The 18,208-nt window shown below is 38.1% G+C and overlaps 1 protein-coding gene across 5 annotated transcripts in view; it reads right to left on the bottom strand.

Annotated features, from left to right (window-relative positions):
- The window catches only part of LOC131243358 (protein PLASTID TRANSCRIPTIONALLY ACTIVE 12, chloroplastic), a 48,219-nt gene extending 30,705 nt beyond the window's left edge, over positions 1 to 17,514 (bottom strand). Inside the window, exons 1-3 of one of the 5 annotated variants that reach the window (XM_058242683.1) lie at positions 17,237 to 17,514; positions 2,331 to 2,389; positions 2,129 to 2,199 (exon numbers count right to left, since the gene is read on the bottom strand). In XM_058242683.1, coding sequence (XP_058098666.1) covers positions 2,129 to 2,199; positions 2,331 to 2,364 — 105 coding nt within the window. In that variant the 5' untranslated portion in view covers positions 2,365 to 2,389; positions 17,237 to 17,514. The other 4 variants (XM_058242676.1, XM_058242698.1, XM_058242690.1 and 1 more) reach the window with 4 other exon arrangements.
- Between the last annotated feature and the right edge of the window lie 694 nt (positions 17,515 to 18,208).

The raw sequence follows: 18,208 nt of genomic DNA, 5'->3' as shown, positions 1-18,208 counted from the left end.
TTTCCATTGTCCTACATATAACAAACTATTACATAGGGTTATAAACATTTTGGAAAAGAACATGAAGCCAGAGTTCACCTGGGCAGTGTAACCAATAGGGAGCCTAGCACAAAGTCAAGGTTCCTCAGAAAACTTGTGTTCGTAGTGATCAATTGATGAGGACATCATGAGCATGCCCCCCACCCTACGCACGTATTCGAGGAGGAGGCGGGCCCCACTTTCAATCTGGATCGACGACGACATCTTTAGAGGGCCTCACAGTTAGAGGCTGCGCTATAGGGCTTTGGAGTGGACCTGATCATCACATAGATTCTACCATCGGATCTCATGATCGTGGCCCACTACTTTAGATGATCTAAGATTTCGAGTTTTGATTACTTTTGTTATTAGAAACTTCATGAACGGTTTTGATTGCTTAGTATTTATTTGCTTTAAGTTTTGGTATTAGTGCATGCACATGGCGCAAGTGTAAAATTGTCTTTTGGGGTTTATGGTTTTCTTATAAATAAAGCAACCCCATGTAGGTATTGGCATGAAGTTTATGAATAAAATTCTTGCGTTTTCTTCCTCTCTATCTCTTGGGTTGAAGAATCAAATTGGGTGCGAAACTCTCCCTTCCCAACTACCGTAGTGTGTAGCCACACCCGTTCCAAATCACCCCACCTCTTTACACCCCACATCCATCATCTTCTACATCCCTCTCATCTTCAGATTCACCCTCTCTCGTACCCAAGTTCTCCTCTACAATAGTGTGCAACAGATTTCCAGATTCTGGCCCATCTGGGGGGCTGAAACTTCGGCGGAGTACCACACACACGCCTTGCGACGGATCGATGCGAAATTTGGCATGGAGGCAGCCCTACCCTGGCCGATCCTAGCCTAGAAGTCAGTTTCTGACTTTGTCGGCCCCACACACGTGCAGACGGTTGGGCACGCACGTGCGCCCAGGGCCATCTGTTGTCCGGCGCATGTGGTTCATCTTAGGTTCTGTTTTTCTCTATTTTCCTTCTCTTTAGACTTAAATCAAACCCCTTAATCTAGATCCATAACCCTAAAGAATCTCAAATCCTAATTATTCTCAATTTTCGAATCCTATATTTTCACCCAAATTGAAATATGGTGAATCTCTTGAATTGGGGAACAATCCTTTGCAAGAATGGATGACTCCTACAATCCTTTGGGCTTGTTTGGTTTATAATTTTAATTCAATCCAACCCTAAAATTGTGTAGGCTTGGACCCCCATAGATTCCCCTTTTTGAATATTTGATCGTATGTATGATGTGGAATTTTGTGATTGTTTAAAATTGGTATAATTTAAAGCTTGAGCTCTTGCATGTCATATTTAATTTCATATCCTGCATCATCAGTCTTCAAAGGATCATCAGGTGAAGATCCTTGTATTAAGGCATGACGGATCTAGGAGGCATCAGCCAAAAACGCATTATCAGTTTAGCGAGCAGCAGATAAAAAAAAAGTGGGCACTCAACTGTCAATAGGCCCGAGCCAAGGAGCATGGCCAACTTGAATTATTGGAGATCTATGCAGAGTATTCTGACACTGATGGAACACCCTTGGAACAAAACATTCCTTGAATAGCAGGATTAAATGCAGCAGAATTGTTGGGGTTTCAGATTATTGCTTTGCATCTGTGATGCCAAGTTAAAAGAACTTGCTGTTACTTTCCTCAGTTTGATTTCTTTAAGTAGAGCAAACAAGTTCTCTCATTTAAAACAAATGAGCTCAACAAATGCACCCTGCTTGCACTTCTATATATATATATATATATATATATATAACAATCACAAGTTTCACAACACATGTATGTGAAGACTGTATTATGCATCAAGTGTATAACAATGAAGTCATACACCGGACATTTAAATGCATAAACCAAGGATCCAAGATCATATTAAGTGACAATATATGGTCAATTTTGAGCATCAATCATTACACAGCTAGTCCAGAATTCAACATCAAAATATAATATGTACATTTAACCAAAACCTTGCCAATACAGAATAGAGCTGGATGGAGGCAATCAAAGTTCAAGCCCGTTATAAACATGATGCAAAAAAAAAAAGGTTGCAGAAAACCCAACATAAGAATAATTTTGTATATTGAACAAACCTGAAAATGTGGATAGCAAGATTTTCCAACAACAGATCCATCACCAGAAATCAAACCCCTCATTGTTTTATCTGTGAAAAGAAGAGAGAGAGAGAGAGAGAGAGAGAGAGACTAAACTCATTTGTCCATGCAACCTTCCAATCAGAACAAAAAAGATCCTGATAGTTGGAGAAATTATATTGTCAAAGCTACAAAACCACACCTTGGTATAGCCATGCTGCTGATAGTGATGCCATTTTATTAAATTGATGCTTAACTATTCTGCAATATTACATTGAAATCAATTACATGCATCTCTAAAGATTAATAAAGTGGATTAGGAAACCTGTTTATTAACTAGATAAAAGATAAGAAGGCAACAGAAGAATGGTAAGGCATTCATGAGAGAGCATTCATGAAACACTAAAGAAAGTAAAATGCATCTTTGCTTCTTATTGAGCATTGAGATTATTGTAATTCTTTCCAATCATCTCTATGAAGTTGAACCTGAGGTAATATTTACGGTCAGCCCTAAAAGGGTATTATATATTGTACAACTTGCAGAAATTGAACAGTCTTCACCTGGAATTTACAGAGTTGCCAGACTGATCATCTAAAGATACTAGTTACATATATGCCACTAGAGAAGATAACAGACACTTCGGATGGACATAACAGCCCTATCTGTAACATGCATTTGGCACTGGGTTTCTTCAGGTTACCAGCATACAATGGTGATTTGATCCTATTCTGCAAAGACAAATGGACAGGAAATAACCCGCTTGCAGTCAGATTCCCAAGACTATACAGATCGGTTCATGAGAAGCATGTATCTATAAAGGAATGTGCTGAATGGAATGGGGAAAACCTGTCTTCGAACATCATGCTCAAAAGAACCTTGAAGGATGAAGAAATGGAACATTTCTTGTCTCTCCACAAGATACTTCTTCAGCTATCACCATCCATCGCAGACACTAGATCATGGAACATGGAAGTGGGGTCTCTCTGGCAAATTTATGGCAAAAACTTTCTTACAACGACACAATTAAATGGCCCTAAAATCACATTTGCATCCCCACTATGGCAATCCCCTGCTCCCCCAGCAGTAGCTGCATTCTTAATGGTTGGCAATCAGACGAGATTCTAACACGGAACAAGCTGCAGCGCCAAGGTATGCACCTTCGCAGTGTAGGTGTATCATGAATCAAGAAGTGAGCTTATTTGATTTTATGACTATCGGATTGGTGGACATTTATTGGATGGTTAAAAATGAAAAATATATAACGGACCTATTTCTACAAGCAAGTGTCCACAAATCAGAGGTTAGAATTGTTCAACCAATCAGGTCTTGGAATTGTGACTTGGAAACAGTAGGATGCAAGATCTAGTCAGTTTATTTGAGTTAACATATGGCACGTGTTGAGTGCCTGCATACACACCTTGAGTATCTTATAACTCCTCTTCTATAAGAGAATTCCTTCTCCCAGGAGCTCAAGGACCTATTTGGATTCATGGAAAATTTTGAGAAAAATGGTGTTTTTCAGGAAACGCCTTTTTCTAGAAAACAGTGAGAAATGCAAACGGTTTCCCTTTATTGTTTGTTAACAAGATCTTGAATTTATTTTTATTTTTTTCCATTTCTGAATCTATTATTTGGAAAAAAACAAAAAAGGAATTTTTCATGAAAATTTTACTCAAAGACAGAAGGAAAGACGTGTGCAACAAAGATGGATTGTGGCATGCATGACACATTGGCAAATGTGGGACATTAGCACATGTGGGATGCTTCGAGATGGATGGTAGCACATGTTGCACATATGGCACGATGACATGTTTGGAGCATATGGAGCACTTAAAGATGGATGGCGGCACATGTGACATAATAACATGTGTTGCACATGTGGGATGCTTGAAGATGATGGTGGCACATGTGGCACATTAGGGCGTGTGGCACGATTCCACACTTACAAATGAGTAGTTATATATGTCACACATGTAGGATATTGGCATGTGTATAGTGCTTTAAAATTGATTATGGCACACATGACACATTGGCACGTGTGGGGCACTTGAATGGATGTTTGCACATGTGGAGCACTTAAAAGTAGTTGGTGGCGCATGCCATGCATGTGAAGTGCTTAAAGATGGACATTGACCGTGTGGTACATGTAGCTCCATAGCACGTGGCACATATAGGGCATTTGAAAATGAGAGTGGCACATGTTGCACATGGCATATTGGAGTGTGTGGCACATTGAAACGTCGATCACTAAGAGATGGGTGATCTGTTGCCCATGTGGCACAATGGCACATGTGGCGCTTTAAGATGAATAGTAGCAGATAATGTAGATGTGGGCCATGTGGCATATTGGCACATGTGGGGAACTTGAAGATGGACGGTTGTACATGTAGAACACCTAAAAGATCAACGATGGCACATGTGACTACCATGTAGGGTACTTCGTAAACAGGGATCATTTTCTCTCATTTCCCTCAATTTCTTGGAAATGACGTTTCTTAAATCTATGCAAGGAAACGAAAAAGATGCATTTTTCAATAAATAAGAGTTAAGTGAAAATAGCATTTTCATAAAATTTACAAAAACAAACAACAGAAATGCCATTTTTTTATGGAAATGGCGTTTCCTCATTTCATATTTCAACAAATCCAAATAAGAGCTAAAGGGCATTCATGTCTTTATCCACATCAAAATTCCACTTATGGCTAAAAGAACAAAAATGACCCTCATATTTCTATAATGACATAAGAATCCATATATTTTATTCATCTATTAACATAATATGGGGTAAATTCATCTTTTGAACAAAGGAAAGTCTAGTTTATCTAATTTTCTTGATCTTCTAAATTTTTCTAAGCTCTTGAACTTATCGCTTTGCTTCTCAAAAGCTAAGGAATCAAATTTCGATTGTGAAGAAAAGAGAGATAAAGAGAAAATGCCATCAAATTAAAATAAAAAATGAAATCATAGACGTTAAAATCTAGTATTGCTCATTTTCCCAATTTCTCGAATAATTTTTCTCAATTTTCCTTCTGTAATTTTTCTTCCTATTTCTTTAATATCTCTACCTTTTTATTTCATTTCATTTTTAACTACAATTTCATCGGTTTTTTAATTTTCACAAATTTACTTCATTTGCATTTAATATGTAGAAGAAATTTCACATTTAATGGCCTATCAACTATTCATGCATACTCACTATTCAATGAAAGCCTGACTTTTGTAATTTGTTTTTAGGTCGATTATTGGTTTTATTTATGCGTTCGTTAGAGATGTTAACCACGTTAGAACTTGGTTTCACAAGGTTTCTCGATCAATTGGTACTAAATGTTAAAATTTTACGATTTAATTATGCATTTGTCGTAACTGTTTTCTTCATCTCCTTGATTTTTTATTCATATGGAATTCTCTTATATATTTAGCATGACAATTTCCATAAAATGCTAGAGGATGCATGTAATGGATTCGGTGGATATAAGACTTGAATATGAAGAAGACATTTTTTAAGTAATAAGATAAGTACTTTCTATAATTGTTTTAAAAAGATAAATTAAAACGACCCTTTTTTGGAAAGTATGAACTAACTAAGATGAATGATATAATATGCGGTCGGCATCTTTGTGTAACATATACAAATTCTCGATTCCGACAACTAAGGCCCATAACTCACTAATCCAGACCATTGGTCTTTATGTCCCATCAAGGATGCACTATGCCTTAACAATCTCCTTGATACGTTTCTCTAACATTTCATAACCACACACATTGCCTAATTACACATACACCCAGAAAAGCTCTAGAGCTAAACATAGTACAAAATTGGCACTAATAAATTCCTTGTTTGAGAAATATCATTACAAAAGATACAGACATCCACAAGCAATTCAAATGAGAGAATCATGTATACATATAGAAAGTACACCTTCTATCTAAGCGCGTGTCACAATCACCGAATTACAGCATAACAACTCTCTCATTCAACCTCCAAACTTGCCGAAGGGATCCCACTTCCCAACATATGCATTATGTGTAAGCAGTGTTCGAAGTATCGGTATTGCTACAAGTTTCGTTGGCCAGGGATACGGAAACAATATCAATATCGCCGATAATATCGCTGATAACCAGAAATGTGGGGAAACATGGGGAAAACGGTGGAATTTTCAGCAAAACTTCAGGATATGTTAAAATCATATTTGGAAAAAAAAAATGCAAAAATAATGCATATATAACAAGTTTCCATTTAATGGGGCCTTAAAAGCATGTGTTGTTGTAAGAAATCAGTCCAACCATCCCATCCAGCCTATTTAACCATCCAACCTTCTATCCAAACATCCATCGATATTACAAAATATCAACAACACATGATATTTCACCAAGAAATCATCAACAGTTGGAAATGAAACAAAAATTTGTGGTCTCAATATCGCGAATGTTGCGATATTGATAATATCAAGATATTATCAATGACAAATTGAACACAACATACAACCATGTGCCCATGAAAAAAAAATTGATATAAAAATTTACTATTGAAATATCGTCAATACACTTATGATCCAAGCATTACCTAGAATTTACATAGTAAAAAATATTGGTGATACATTGGCGATATTGATGCATTGGCAATACAAGCGACACTTAGAATTTACGTAGTTGAAAATATTGGTGATCACATTAGCAATATTGATACTTTAGCGGTACTTAGCGATACATTGCTGATACCTAGAATTTCTAATACTATCAACGTTATCAGTATTGCTACCAGTGTTATCAGTATCGCTAAGCTAGAGATAAAGATAATATTGGAGATATTTCGAACATTGTGTGTAAGGGCCTATTTGTTTTTCAATTTACACTGTAAATGCATTGTAATTAAGTCATTATCACTTACACCTGTAATTACGGCAATAACCCCAAAGTTGAGGTTGACAGCTCCCATGTTTGGGCGGTTTTTGACTCTAAAACAGAGGTGGGAAAATGAGGAGTGCGCAAAAATTGCGAGGCCCACCATGATGTATATGTCATATCTATGTCGTCCATCCGTTCCGCCAGCTCATTTTAGGCATGAACCCAAAAATGACACAAATCCAAAGCTCAAGTGAACCACATCACAATAAACAATGGGAATTGAACACATACTGTTGAAAACTTCTTAGGGGCTGCAGAAGTTTTGGATCAAGCTAATATTTTCGTTTTACCTTTATCCATGTCTATATACCTTATGAACGGGTTGGATGACAAATAAACATCATTGTTGACCCTAGGAAGGTTTCAGCTTTCAATGGTTGAGGTCTGTTAGGACCACCATTTCCTATGGTGTGTTCCACTTGAGCTTTGGATCTGATTTATTTTTTGGCTCATGCCCTAAAATGAGCTAGTGGAACAAATGGACGGCATGGATATAGCATATACCTCACGATGGGCCCCGTAGTTTTTATCAGTATGGAAGCACGTGGAATTCACTAACACAGGAGGAAAAAATTCAGTTTTCGAGGTAGAATTTCCTCCCTCAAGCAAACATTGGTAAGAAGTCATCATTACTCATTTAAAACCAATTACAGGGGATTCGTACAAATCAAACAGGCACTACGAGAAGTGAAGAGAGCAGCCCCCATCTTTTCATCCACTACCTGGCGGACTCGAAGGCATGGAACTTTTTCCAAGCTGACTTTAAGATGGTGGAACCCTTGTGCTCTTCTTTGGAGGAGCAACTTCTAAGCTGGAACAACAGCACATTCAATGGCAAAGGGAAGATTTTGTGGAGTCTTGTGTTGTTGGCAATCTATTGGAAATTTTGGAAAGAGAGAAATAACACAATATTCAAGGATATCTAGATTTCTTCGGCCCTGTTTGAAAAGACAAAAGGGGATATCATCAAATGGGCTTCACAATCCAATTTTTCGTGACAACCTTCGTTATTGGCCTTGCATGGTATAGCATCAGGGCATAACTACCGGGCTTGGTTAAACATTTTGTTTAACCCAATCTACTTATTCTCTATTGCTATTCAGGCATTGATGTATCCCATGGCCTTTCTTCACTTTTTGTATCTTTCTGATCTTTTTATTAATGCAATCTTTGGTCATTTGCTCAATAAATAAATAAATGGAAGGTGTTTCTATCATTTTATAACCACGCATATTGCTTAATTACACATACACCTAGAAAAGCTCTATAGTTAAACATAGTACAAAAGGGGCAGTACTAATAAATTCCTAGTTTGAGAGATACCATTACAGAAGATGCAGACTTCCAAAAGCAATTGAAATGATAAAATATTGGATAGAGAGAGAAAGTGTGCATTCTATAATTGCCTATCACAATCACCAAATTATTTCATAGCAACTCTCTAACTCAACTTCCAGATTACACTTCTTAATTACAAAGAATAAGTCAGTCCATGGCTTCCCAAAAGCGTTACATTTTATTTTTTTTAAAAGATAACAGCAAATTTTATTGAAAAAGGAGAAGCAAACAAAAGGAAAAGAAGGGAAAAAACACAAAAGAAGCGAACTGCTGAGATAGCAGAGAGCTCCTAAACACCAAGAAAAGAAAAGTCACCCCTCTTTAAACTCTTAACATTAACCGCCCATTCGATGATCAGCTTTTTAGCCTTAGAGCCAACTATCCTACTTGAAGACGACCGGTCATTGAAACATCTATCATTCCTTTCTTCCCAGACCGCCCACCAGATGGCAAGGATAGCCATACGCCAGATGGTGGAATTAATTTTACCAAGCTTGAACCCATTCCAATCTGACAACATCTTCGCTACCGAGTCTGGCACGCACCAGCTGACCAAGAAATGCTGACGGAAATCTGCAAGAATAGCCGAGATGAAGTGGCAGTGAAGCAATAAGTGATTCACAGTTTCAGCGTGGCGCATACAACAGAGACAAACGTTAACTAGCTGCATGCCTCTTTTAGACAAATTGTCTATAGTGAGGATTCTATTTCGGCTAGCCAACTAACCAAAGCAAATGTATTTAGGCGGGACCTTGTACTTCCATATGAATGAGGAAACTTCACTCGTAAGCTGAGCTACGGGATAGATTTTAGTGTAAAGAGACTTGACTGAGAAAGAAGCTGATTTCTCCAAAGGCTAAACGATACTATCAGGCTGAGAATTGATAGTCTTAACTTGAGAGATACAATTCTGAAGCTCCATATACTCGTCAATTTCACTTTGAGATAGATTTCTAGAACATCTGATGTCCCAAACTAAGTGATCAGCCGAAGAAGAACAGCACCTGTTGATGTATATATTTCTATCGGATAGAAACCTATAAATTTGAGGGAATAGAGTCTTGAGAGCATTTTCACCACACCAGATGTCTTCCCAGAACCTTATCGATGCACCATTACCCAACTGAAATGTGCTTTTGGAACAGACAGGGTCTTTCGCTTTCAGAATACCTCTCCATATGTAAGAAGTCTTATAATATGAAGATTGTTTAGGCCACCAACCCCCCTAGGCAACCCCATATTTACCCTTAACTATGGAACTCCACAAGGCTTCCTTTTCCGAAGCAAATCTCCAGGTCCACTTCCCCAACAATGCTAAGTTCATGAGCTTCAGATTCTTGACGTTTGTACCTCCCTCACTGAACACTTTACACACTTTCCAATCGAGCAAATGGAACTTCCTCTGATTTTCCTTGCCAAACCATAAAAAGTCCCTTCTGATTTTGTCGATGCTCTTAATAACCGACCCAGGGCAGGTGAACAACGACATAAAATATAGAGGAAGGCTAGAAAGGGCTACTTTTATGAGGGTCAATCTCCCACCAAGGGACAGGTACCGCCATTTCCAAGAAGCCAGGTACTTGTGAAATTTGCTGATGACCCTGTCCCACATGTGTTTTGGCGAAGGGCCGATGCAAAGAGGCAGCCCAACGAAGTAAGTTGGAAAGGACTTTAGCCGGCATCCCAAAGTATCGGCGAATCTCTGCAAGATGTGAGTGAGGACATTTACCCCGAGCAGCTTGGATTTGCTAAAATTGATCATCAGACCCGAAACAACTTCAAAGCAACGGATAGCTATAAGAAGATTATCAATTTTCTCTTGCGAAGCCTCTGAAAAAATTAAGGTATCATCAGCGAATGGGATATGGGTAAGAGGGACCGCCAATCCTGGCACTGGAATGCCTCGCGGAATGCCTTGCTCTTGGCCTTTTTTCAACATTTGAGAAAGCGCCTCGGCCATAATAAGGAAAAGATAGGGAGAAAGAGGATCTCCTTGCCGCAGACCTCTCGAGCTCTTGAAAAGGCCTACGGGAGACCCGTTGAGAAGGACAGAAAATTGAGCTAAGCCAATACATACGGCAATCCACCCTCTCCATTTAAGACCAAACCCCATCTGAGTTAGCAACTATAAGAGGAAATCCCAATCAACATGAACATACGCCTTGGCGACATCCAATTTGCAAAAAATTCCTCCTAACATCGACCAATGGCAGGAGTGAAGAATTTCATTAGCAATAAGGGCTCCATCCGTAATCTGTCTACCTTTAATGAAGGCATTTTGGTTGCTGGAGATGAGAAGCCCAATGACTTTAGAGAGACGTGAGGACAAAACTTTCGCCAGAATTTTGTACAGGCTTCCGATAAGGCTAATGGGTCTAAATTCAGTAAAAGAAGCCGCTCCTGCCACCTTAGGAATGAGCAAAATAAAGGTAGCACCCAACCCCTTCGATAATCTGCTTCTATCGTGGAATTCCTGAATGAAGGAGAGGACATCGATCCAGATAGTATGCCAGAAAGTCTGGTAGAAGCTGATTGGGAAGCCATCTGGACCTGGAGACTTGTCAGCACCTAAGGCAACAACTGCTGCCTTAACCTCATCTTCAGAGAACTGAGACTCCAATTGATCAGCATCAGTAGCTTGCAAGCAGCTGAAGGAGATATTATCTAATTTCGGTCTAGCCTAGTTTTCAACTGACAAAAGGGCTTTGAAGTGAGATATCGCCAGATCGGCAATCTCCTTTCTATCCTCAACTCTGCTTCCCTTATCGAAAATACTAAGGATAGCCTTGGATCGAGAGTGCATATTGGCCATATTGTGAAAAAATTTAGTGTTCTTATCCCCCTCAGCTATCCATTTGATTCTGGATCTGATCCTCCACGATGATTCCTCTTCCTGAGCCTTACTTGAGAGCTCTTGAATGATAGAGATGCATCTAGCAAGCATCTTCATCGATAGCGGCCCCGATTCCGATTCAACATCTATAGATTGGAGATCTGATAGAAGGACTTCGATATCAGCCTCTCCCTTTTGATTCTCTTCCTGTCGCCATTCCTTGAGCTTAGACTTTAGAAGTCTGAGTTTACAAAGTAATCGATAACCAGCATACCCTTCCACCTGAAAACATTGCCACCAATCAATGATCTTCTGCCGAAGATCCTCAGTCTGGAGCCAAGCAGAGTTAAACCTGAAAGGTTTCGGGCCCCAATTGTCTTCCTCCTCACTTAAGAGAAAAGCGTTACATTTTTTTCTCAATAGAATTTTGTATATAAATACAAACTTTTTGTTACTCAGAATATTACAAATTATTCCACATTGACTCTCACATTTGGACCCCACATTACACCCATTACTTGCAACTAATTATTAAGTTTGTGGATCTCCAAAATGGGTTGTTGACAACATTTTCATAAAAGATAGGAAGTACATATTTTTTCTGCCATTTTCAAAAAATTAATTTGCATTGATTCTTGCATTTGACACTCCCCATTACATCCATTGCTTGCATCCCATTAATTAGTGAGGATTATCTAATACACAGTTCGCATCTTTGCATAGTATACATGCATGGGATTTTCAATTCTGACAAGTGAGGCCCATGGTTGGTTAACCCAAACCATTGGTCCATTGAGTACAATAATGGACGGAGAATGCCTCAAAATCTCCCCAGATTGAAGATCCCAACGACCAATTTTATGTTTTTTTTTTTTTCATTTGAATGTGGACCATTCACATATTTCTCTTCTTAACCATCTCCTTGTAGGCCCTAATCCAAAAAATTAGTATTGTCCTATTAAGGAGATTGTTGAGGCGTATTAGATTCATGATGGGACACAAAGACCAATGGTCTAGATTAGCAAAATATGGGTCCCAATTGTTAGAATTGAAAATTCGTATATACTACGTGTCAAGCGGCTACATGGTGTTAATCTTGAGGACCTATGAGAAGTTACAATGAGAGGAAGAAGAAAGATGAAGGAGAAGAAAGATGAGAGAGAGAGAGAGATGAGAGAGATAGCAAGAACTTGAGATGCTTAGGGTCTATTGAAACCCTAGCCCTCTACTCTTATTTATAATAGCAAAAACATAAATGGGCCCTATGAACCTTATTACATGGACTTGGACCCAATGGGCCCTATTCAACTATCAACCTTTCAACACTCCCCCTCAAGTTCCTAACGAGGCACAACTTGGAATAATAGCTAACATAATCAAACCTAAGAAAAAAAATATTTCTTCTCTAACAACCCCCCTCAAACTCAAAGTACTCTGAAAAGAGGAACTTGAGTTTTGAGAGGCACATAAAAGATCTCTTAAAAGTAGGAAAAAAAAATATTAAAAAAAAAAAAAAAGAGTTATAGTGTTAGCTATAATGAGAGGTAAGTGAGAGGTTAAGACGTGGAGGCGATGAGACCACCAATACCAACAACACAATTTAAAACCCTAAAAATTCCAGCCACAAGCCACCACCCTCTAACGAATCATAACAAGTTGGTGAGGAAAAGGCCTCACAACTCCCAAAACAAAAAATGAAAAAAAAAATGAAAAAGAAGAATAAAGGGTGAAGAGAAAATGGTTAATAGGAAGTTGTTGTTGTGTATGGAAGGAAAGAGGGAAAGAAAGGAAAGAAGATTAGGTGGGAAAACATCACTTGTTCAAAACGATTAGAAGTAAAACTCACAGAGTTACAAGGAAGAAGAAGAGGAGAAAAAAAGAAGAAGAGGGGAAACACATAGGATTAGGATGGGAAACGCAAAAAATACCTACAAATTTGCTCTAATAGAAAAAAAAAAAAAAAAAAAAAGAGCAAACCCTAGCCAAGGCAACACAAAATTTTGCTTCAACAGATAAATCTCAAACCATAGCCAAGGCAATATAAAAATATGCTTAAACAGGAAAAATCTAGCAAAACCTAGCCAAGGCAACACAAAAATTTGCTTCAGCGGGTAAAATTCCCTACCCAAGGCAACACAAAAATCAGCAAGTCCTTCAGTAAATTTCTCAAAAAAGAATTAAAGAAGAATAAGAAAAAAAAAATGAAGGGAAAAGAAGAAGTAACTCTAGAAGAAAAAGAAGAAGAAATCCTAAGAGCACGTAGGCTCTAATACCATGTTAAACAACTACATTGTGCTACTCTTCAGGGCCTATGAGAAGCTACAATTAGAAGAAGAAGGAGACGAACGATGGAAGGAAAAAACAATGAGAGAGAGAGAGAGGAGAGATAGCAAAAAGGTCAAATGCTTAGAGTCTATTGAAACCCTATCCTTCTACTTTAATTTATAATAGTAAAAACGTGAATGGGCCTTATTACATGAACTTGGGCCCAATGGGCCTTATTCAACTATCAACCTTTCAACAATGCGCAAAGATGGTGACCACGTATCATATCGTCTCTCTTAGTCAGTTCGTGCTTTCTCCAAAAGAGTCATTTTAATTGAATTTTTTATACAACCATAGAAAGCACATCTCTTATTACCAAAAGAAAAAAGAAAAGAAAAGAAAAATTATTTCTTTTTAATATTACATTTCGTATGAATTCACTACATTTATGCTCTAGCATTTTATGAAAATTACACCTCTAAAGATGTAAAAGAATTTCATAATAAATAAAAATAAAGCAAATAATAATAAAAAATTGTTACAATAAATGCATAATTAAATCCTAAAATCTTGCCCATTCAACACCAACTGATAGAGAAACCTTGTCGAACAGAATTCTAACATGTAGTTAACAACATTAACAAACATGTGCAAAAAAAAAAAAAAAACATCTGAAAGCCGGCCATTTCATTGAGCAGTATGTATAAATATCTAAGAAGCCATTAAGAGTAAAATTTCTTCGGCAAATTAAACGTAAATGAATCAAATTTGCGAAAATTAAAGAACGCATTAAACTAAAATTAAAATTGAAATAAAACGAAAGATTACAAAAGGAAACTGAAAAAATCACTAGAGAAATCAAAGAAATGAGCAATATCCAATTAGATTCCAGGCTCCAGCATCTATGATTTCATTTTTAGTTTCAATTTGATGGCAAGGTCACAACTATTTATTAATAGAAGAGAGCAAAAAGGCTGAAATTACAAAGTGGTATTACAACCCAGCTAGAATCAACCCATCATTTGTCAAAATCCTTTGTTTAAGAAATCACAACCTATTACATTCATTTTAGCCCTCTTACATACATCCACCTTAGAAAATTCCTTCTCAGTTGTGCCAATCTTTCCACGACCAATATCAAACACTTGAAGAGTGACATGAAGTACACTAGTAGATTTGGCATAGTTGCTTTTATCAACTTCAACCTAACCCCCTAATGAGAGGTCTTTACTTTTCCACCAAGACAACTTCCTCTTTATCCTTACAATAACCCTGTCCCAAAGGTGTTTGGTAGATTTACCAATGCAAACAAGGAGCCCTAAGTACACTGATGGAAGAGATCTCGCCTTACACCGAAAATCTTCACCAAGTCGCTACCTCTTCACTGGTGGAGCACACACCAAGTAGCTCGCCTTTGGATGTGTTAACCCAAAATCACCTCAAAGGATCTCACCACCTTTCTCAAGTTGTCCACCATACCAACATTTACTTCACATAATAGGATGGTGTCATCGACGAATTGACGGGAGACCTAAGGCACATCACCTCCCACCTTAAAACCTCTAATCAAACCTACTTCATGTCCTTTGTTAAGCATCTTGCTCCACGCTTCAATCACTTCTACAAATAGAAAGAGAAAAAGTGGGTCTCCTTGCCTTACGCCTCAGAAGCCTAGAAGAAACCTTTGGGAGAGCCATTGACCAACACTGAGAACCTTGTTGAGCTAACACAATCTTTAATCTAGTTTTTTTCACTTTTGACTGCAACCTAATTTCCCCAACATAAAGTCAAGGAATCTCCAATCTACGTGGTCATGTGCCTTTTCAATATCCAACTTGCAAACAATTCCTTTCTTCCCTTTTCTATGCCTCCCATATCCAATATTTGCCTTTCAAAATTGAAATTTTGATTCCTCCGTTTCTAAAAAGCAAAGAATGAGAAGTTCAAGAGCTTAGAAAATTTTAAAAGCTTGAGAAGATTAGATAATCAAACTATTATTCGCTCAAAAGATGAATTTACCCCCATATTCTATACAAAGATTGAATTGAATACATGGATTCCTACATCATTCCATAAACACGCAGGCATTTTTTCTTTTAAATCTAAGTAGAATTACGATGTGGATAAAGATGAAAATGCCCTTTAAGGCCTGTTTAGATTTGTTGAAATATAAATTGAGAAAACATCATTTTCATAAAATGGCGTTTTCGTTGTTTGTTTTTGTAAGTTTCTTTAAAACATCATTTCCATTTCCCTCTCATTTCCCGAAAAATGCTCATTTTTGTTTTCTTACTCAGACTTAAGAAACGTCATTTCCAAGTAATGATGGGAAATGACCCATCTTCTGACAAAGAGCCCCACATGGTAGTCCAATGTGCCACCAAGGATCCTTTAAGTATCCAACATGTGTAAATATCCATCTTCAACTACCCCATATGTGCAGTGTATGTCACCATCCATCTTAAAGCATCACATATGCGCCATTGCCCATCTCTTAATGACCCACGTTTCAATACATCACACACATCAATGTGCTATGTGCAAGATGTGTCACCCTCATCTTCAAATTCCCCTACATATGTCACGTGCTATGGAGCCACAAATGCCACACGGCCAATGTCCATCTTTAAGCATTTCACATGCACGGCATGTGCCAATATGCCACTAACCACCCTCAAGTGCCTCATATGTGTAAATGTCTGCTCAAGTGCCCCACATGTGCTAATGTGTCAGATGTGCTACAATTCATCTTAAAGCACCATACAGATACCAATGTGCCACATGCAACATGTACAACCACCCATCTTCAAGTGTGTAAACATGTTACACACCCCAATTGCCACATGTGTCACCCTCATCTTCAAGCACCCCAAGTGCTATTGTGCCACATGAGTCGTCATTCATCTTTAATTGTTACATGCCCCAGAAGCTCCAACATGCCACATGTGTAGCATGTGCCACCATCCATCTTCAAACATCACATACATGCCAATGTCCCACATGTGCCAATGCATCACAACTGCCACAATCCATCTTCATCGCACAAATGTGTCACCTTCCACCTTCAAGTAAAATTTTCATGAAATATATATATATATCCTTTTTTTCCAAATGACAAATTCGGAATTAAAGAAAAATTTTGTCAAGAAAAAATTGTTGGAAAACAATCAAGGGAAATTGTTTTCATTCTCACTATTTTCTAGAATTGACTTCTTCTAAACATACCATTTTCCTAAAATAAAAAATAATCCACGAATCCACATATGACCTTAAGCTCCCAGCCAACGGTTTGCATTCCCAAACCAACCACCCCCCCCCCCCCCAAAAAAAAAAGAGCCTCTAAACACCTACCTTTTCTCTCCAAAAATACTTTGATACTCCAGCACAATGTGATGAATGATACACAGTCAATCAGAAATCACTGAAAATTTTTCATATATGACATAAAAGTAATTCAAAATTAACCGTCCAAACTATGAGTACTAACTTAGATGTATAATGAACCGAAACCTACTTTTATTTCGATTGCTAGATATTTATTGGACAGTCAAAAATGAAAAATATCCAATGGTTCTATTTCAAAAAACAAGTGCCCACAGAGGTTAAGACTGTGCAAACAATATGATTTTCAGACTAAGTTATAGGGACATTGTTTTCCACAATTAATTTGAGTTAATACATTCCACGTGTACCATTTAAAGTGCCAGTGCATCAAGCATTACAGCCAGAGTAAAGCATACTAGAGTGTATGGCACATGCGACTGACCTGGAGAGAAAGGAAGAAAGAGATAAAAAGATACCAATGTTGTTCCTCTTCTTCTACTTCTTCTTCTTCACCAAAGAGAGAGCAAGAGAAATCTATTGAGTTAGATGACGAAAACAGAGATTCACATATTCAGAGACAGAGGTCGGTAGAGTGATGGGTGGAGCTTGAGATATTCAACGAGAGAGATGGATAGAGAGATGGGTGGAGTCGAGAGAGGGGAGGGGGGAAGAAGAGGGGGTGGAGCTTGAGGGATTCAAAGAGAGAGATAGGGTAGAGGGATGGGCGGAGCGAGAAAATGAGAGATATCGGGTAAGAACTGTCGGGTGCGGGTATAATCCGGAAGCGGATTGCGTGGTGTGACACACACCACCGACCTACGTGGTGTGTTGACGTCACTAAGTTCTTCGGGCCCGGAATGATGTAAATATTATATCCGCACCATCCATCTATTTTACAATAATATTTTAGAACAAAAAACCAAAATTGAGTTACATACAAGTCTCAAGTGGACCACGCCATAAAAGGCAGTTGAGATTAAACAACTTCCATTGAAAACTTTTGGGGCCACATATGCTTTGGATCAAGCTTATATTTAGCGGATATTTGTGTATTCCATTCGTTTATGTTTGTGTGTCCTTGTGAACAGATTGGATAGTAAATAATTATTATGGTGAGCTCTAGAAAAGTTTTAATGGCTGCTTTTTTCTTAGTGTGCTCTACTTGAACTTTGGATCTGCTTCAATTTGGAGTTTTATAAAATGATATCACAAAATGAATGGACGGCATGGATATAGCACATACTATCAGTCATGATAGGACCAACAAAACTGGATGACATCATCAAAGGAGAGGTAGGTGGTGTGTGGCGCACTATGCAATCCGCTTCTGTAAAATCCAAACACAATTTTGGATTCCTAAAGTACCCTTCTTCGAACGGAAGAGGAAAAGCTGGTGTACCGCGCACCACCGACG

This window comes from Magnolia sinica, chromosome 1, assembly GCF_029962835.1.
Source record: "Magnolia sinica isolate HGM2019 chromosome 1, MsV1, whole genome shotgun sequence".
NCBI classification, from domain to species: Eukaryota; Viridiplantae; Streptophyta; class Magnoliopsida; order Magnoliales; family Magnoliaceae; genus Magnolia; species Magnolia sinica.
This window is presented reverse-complemented; position numbering and strand designations above follow the sequence as displayed.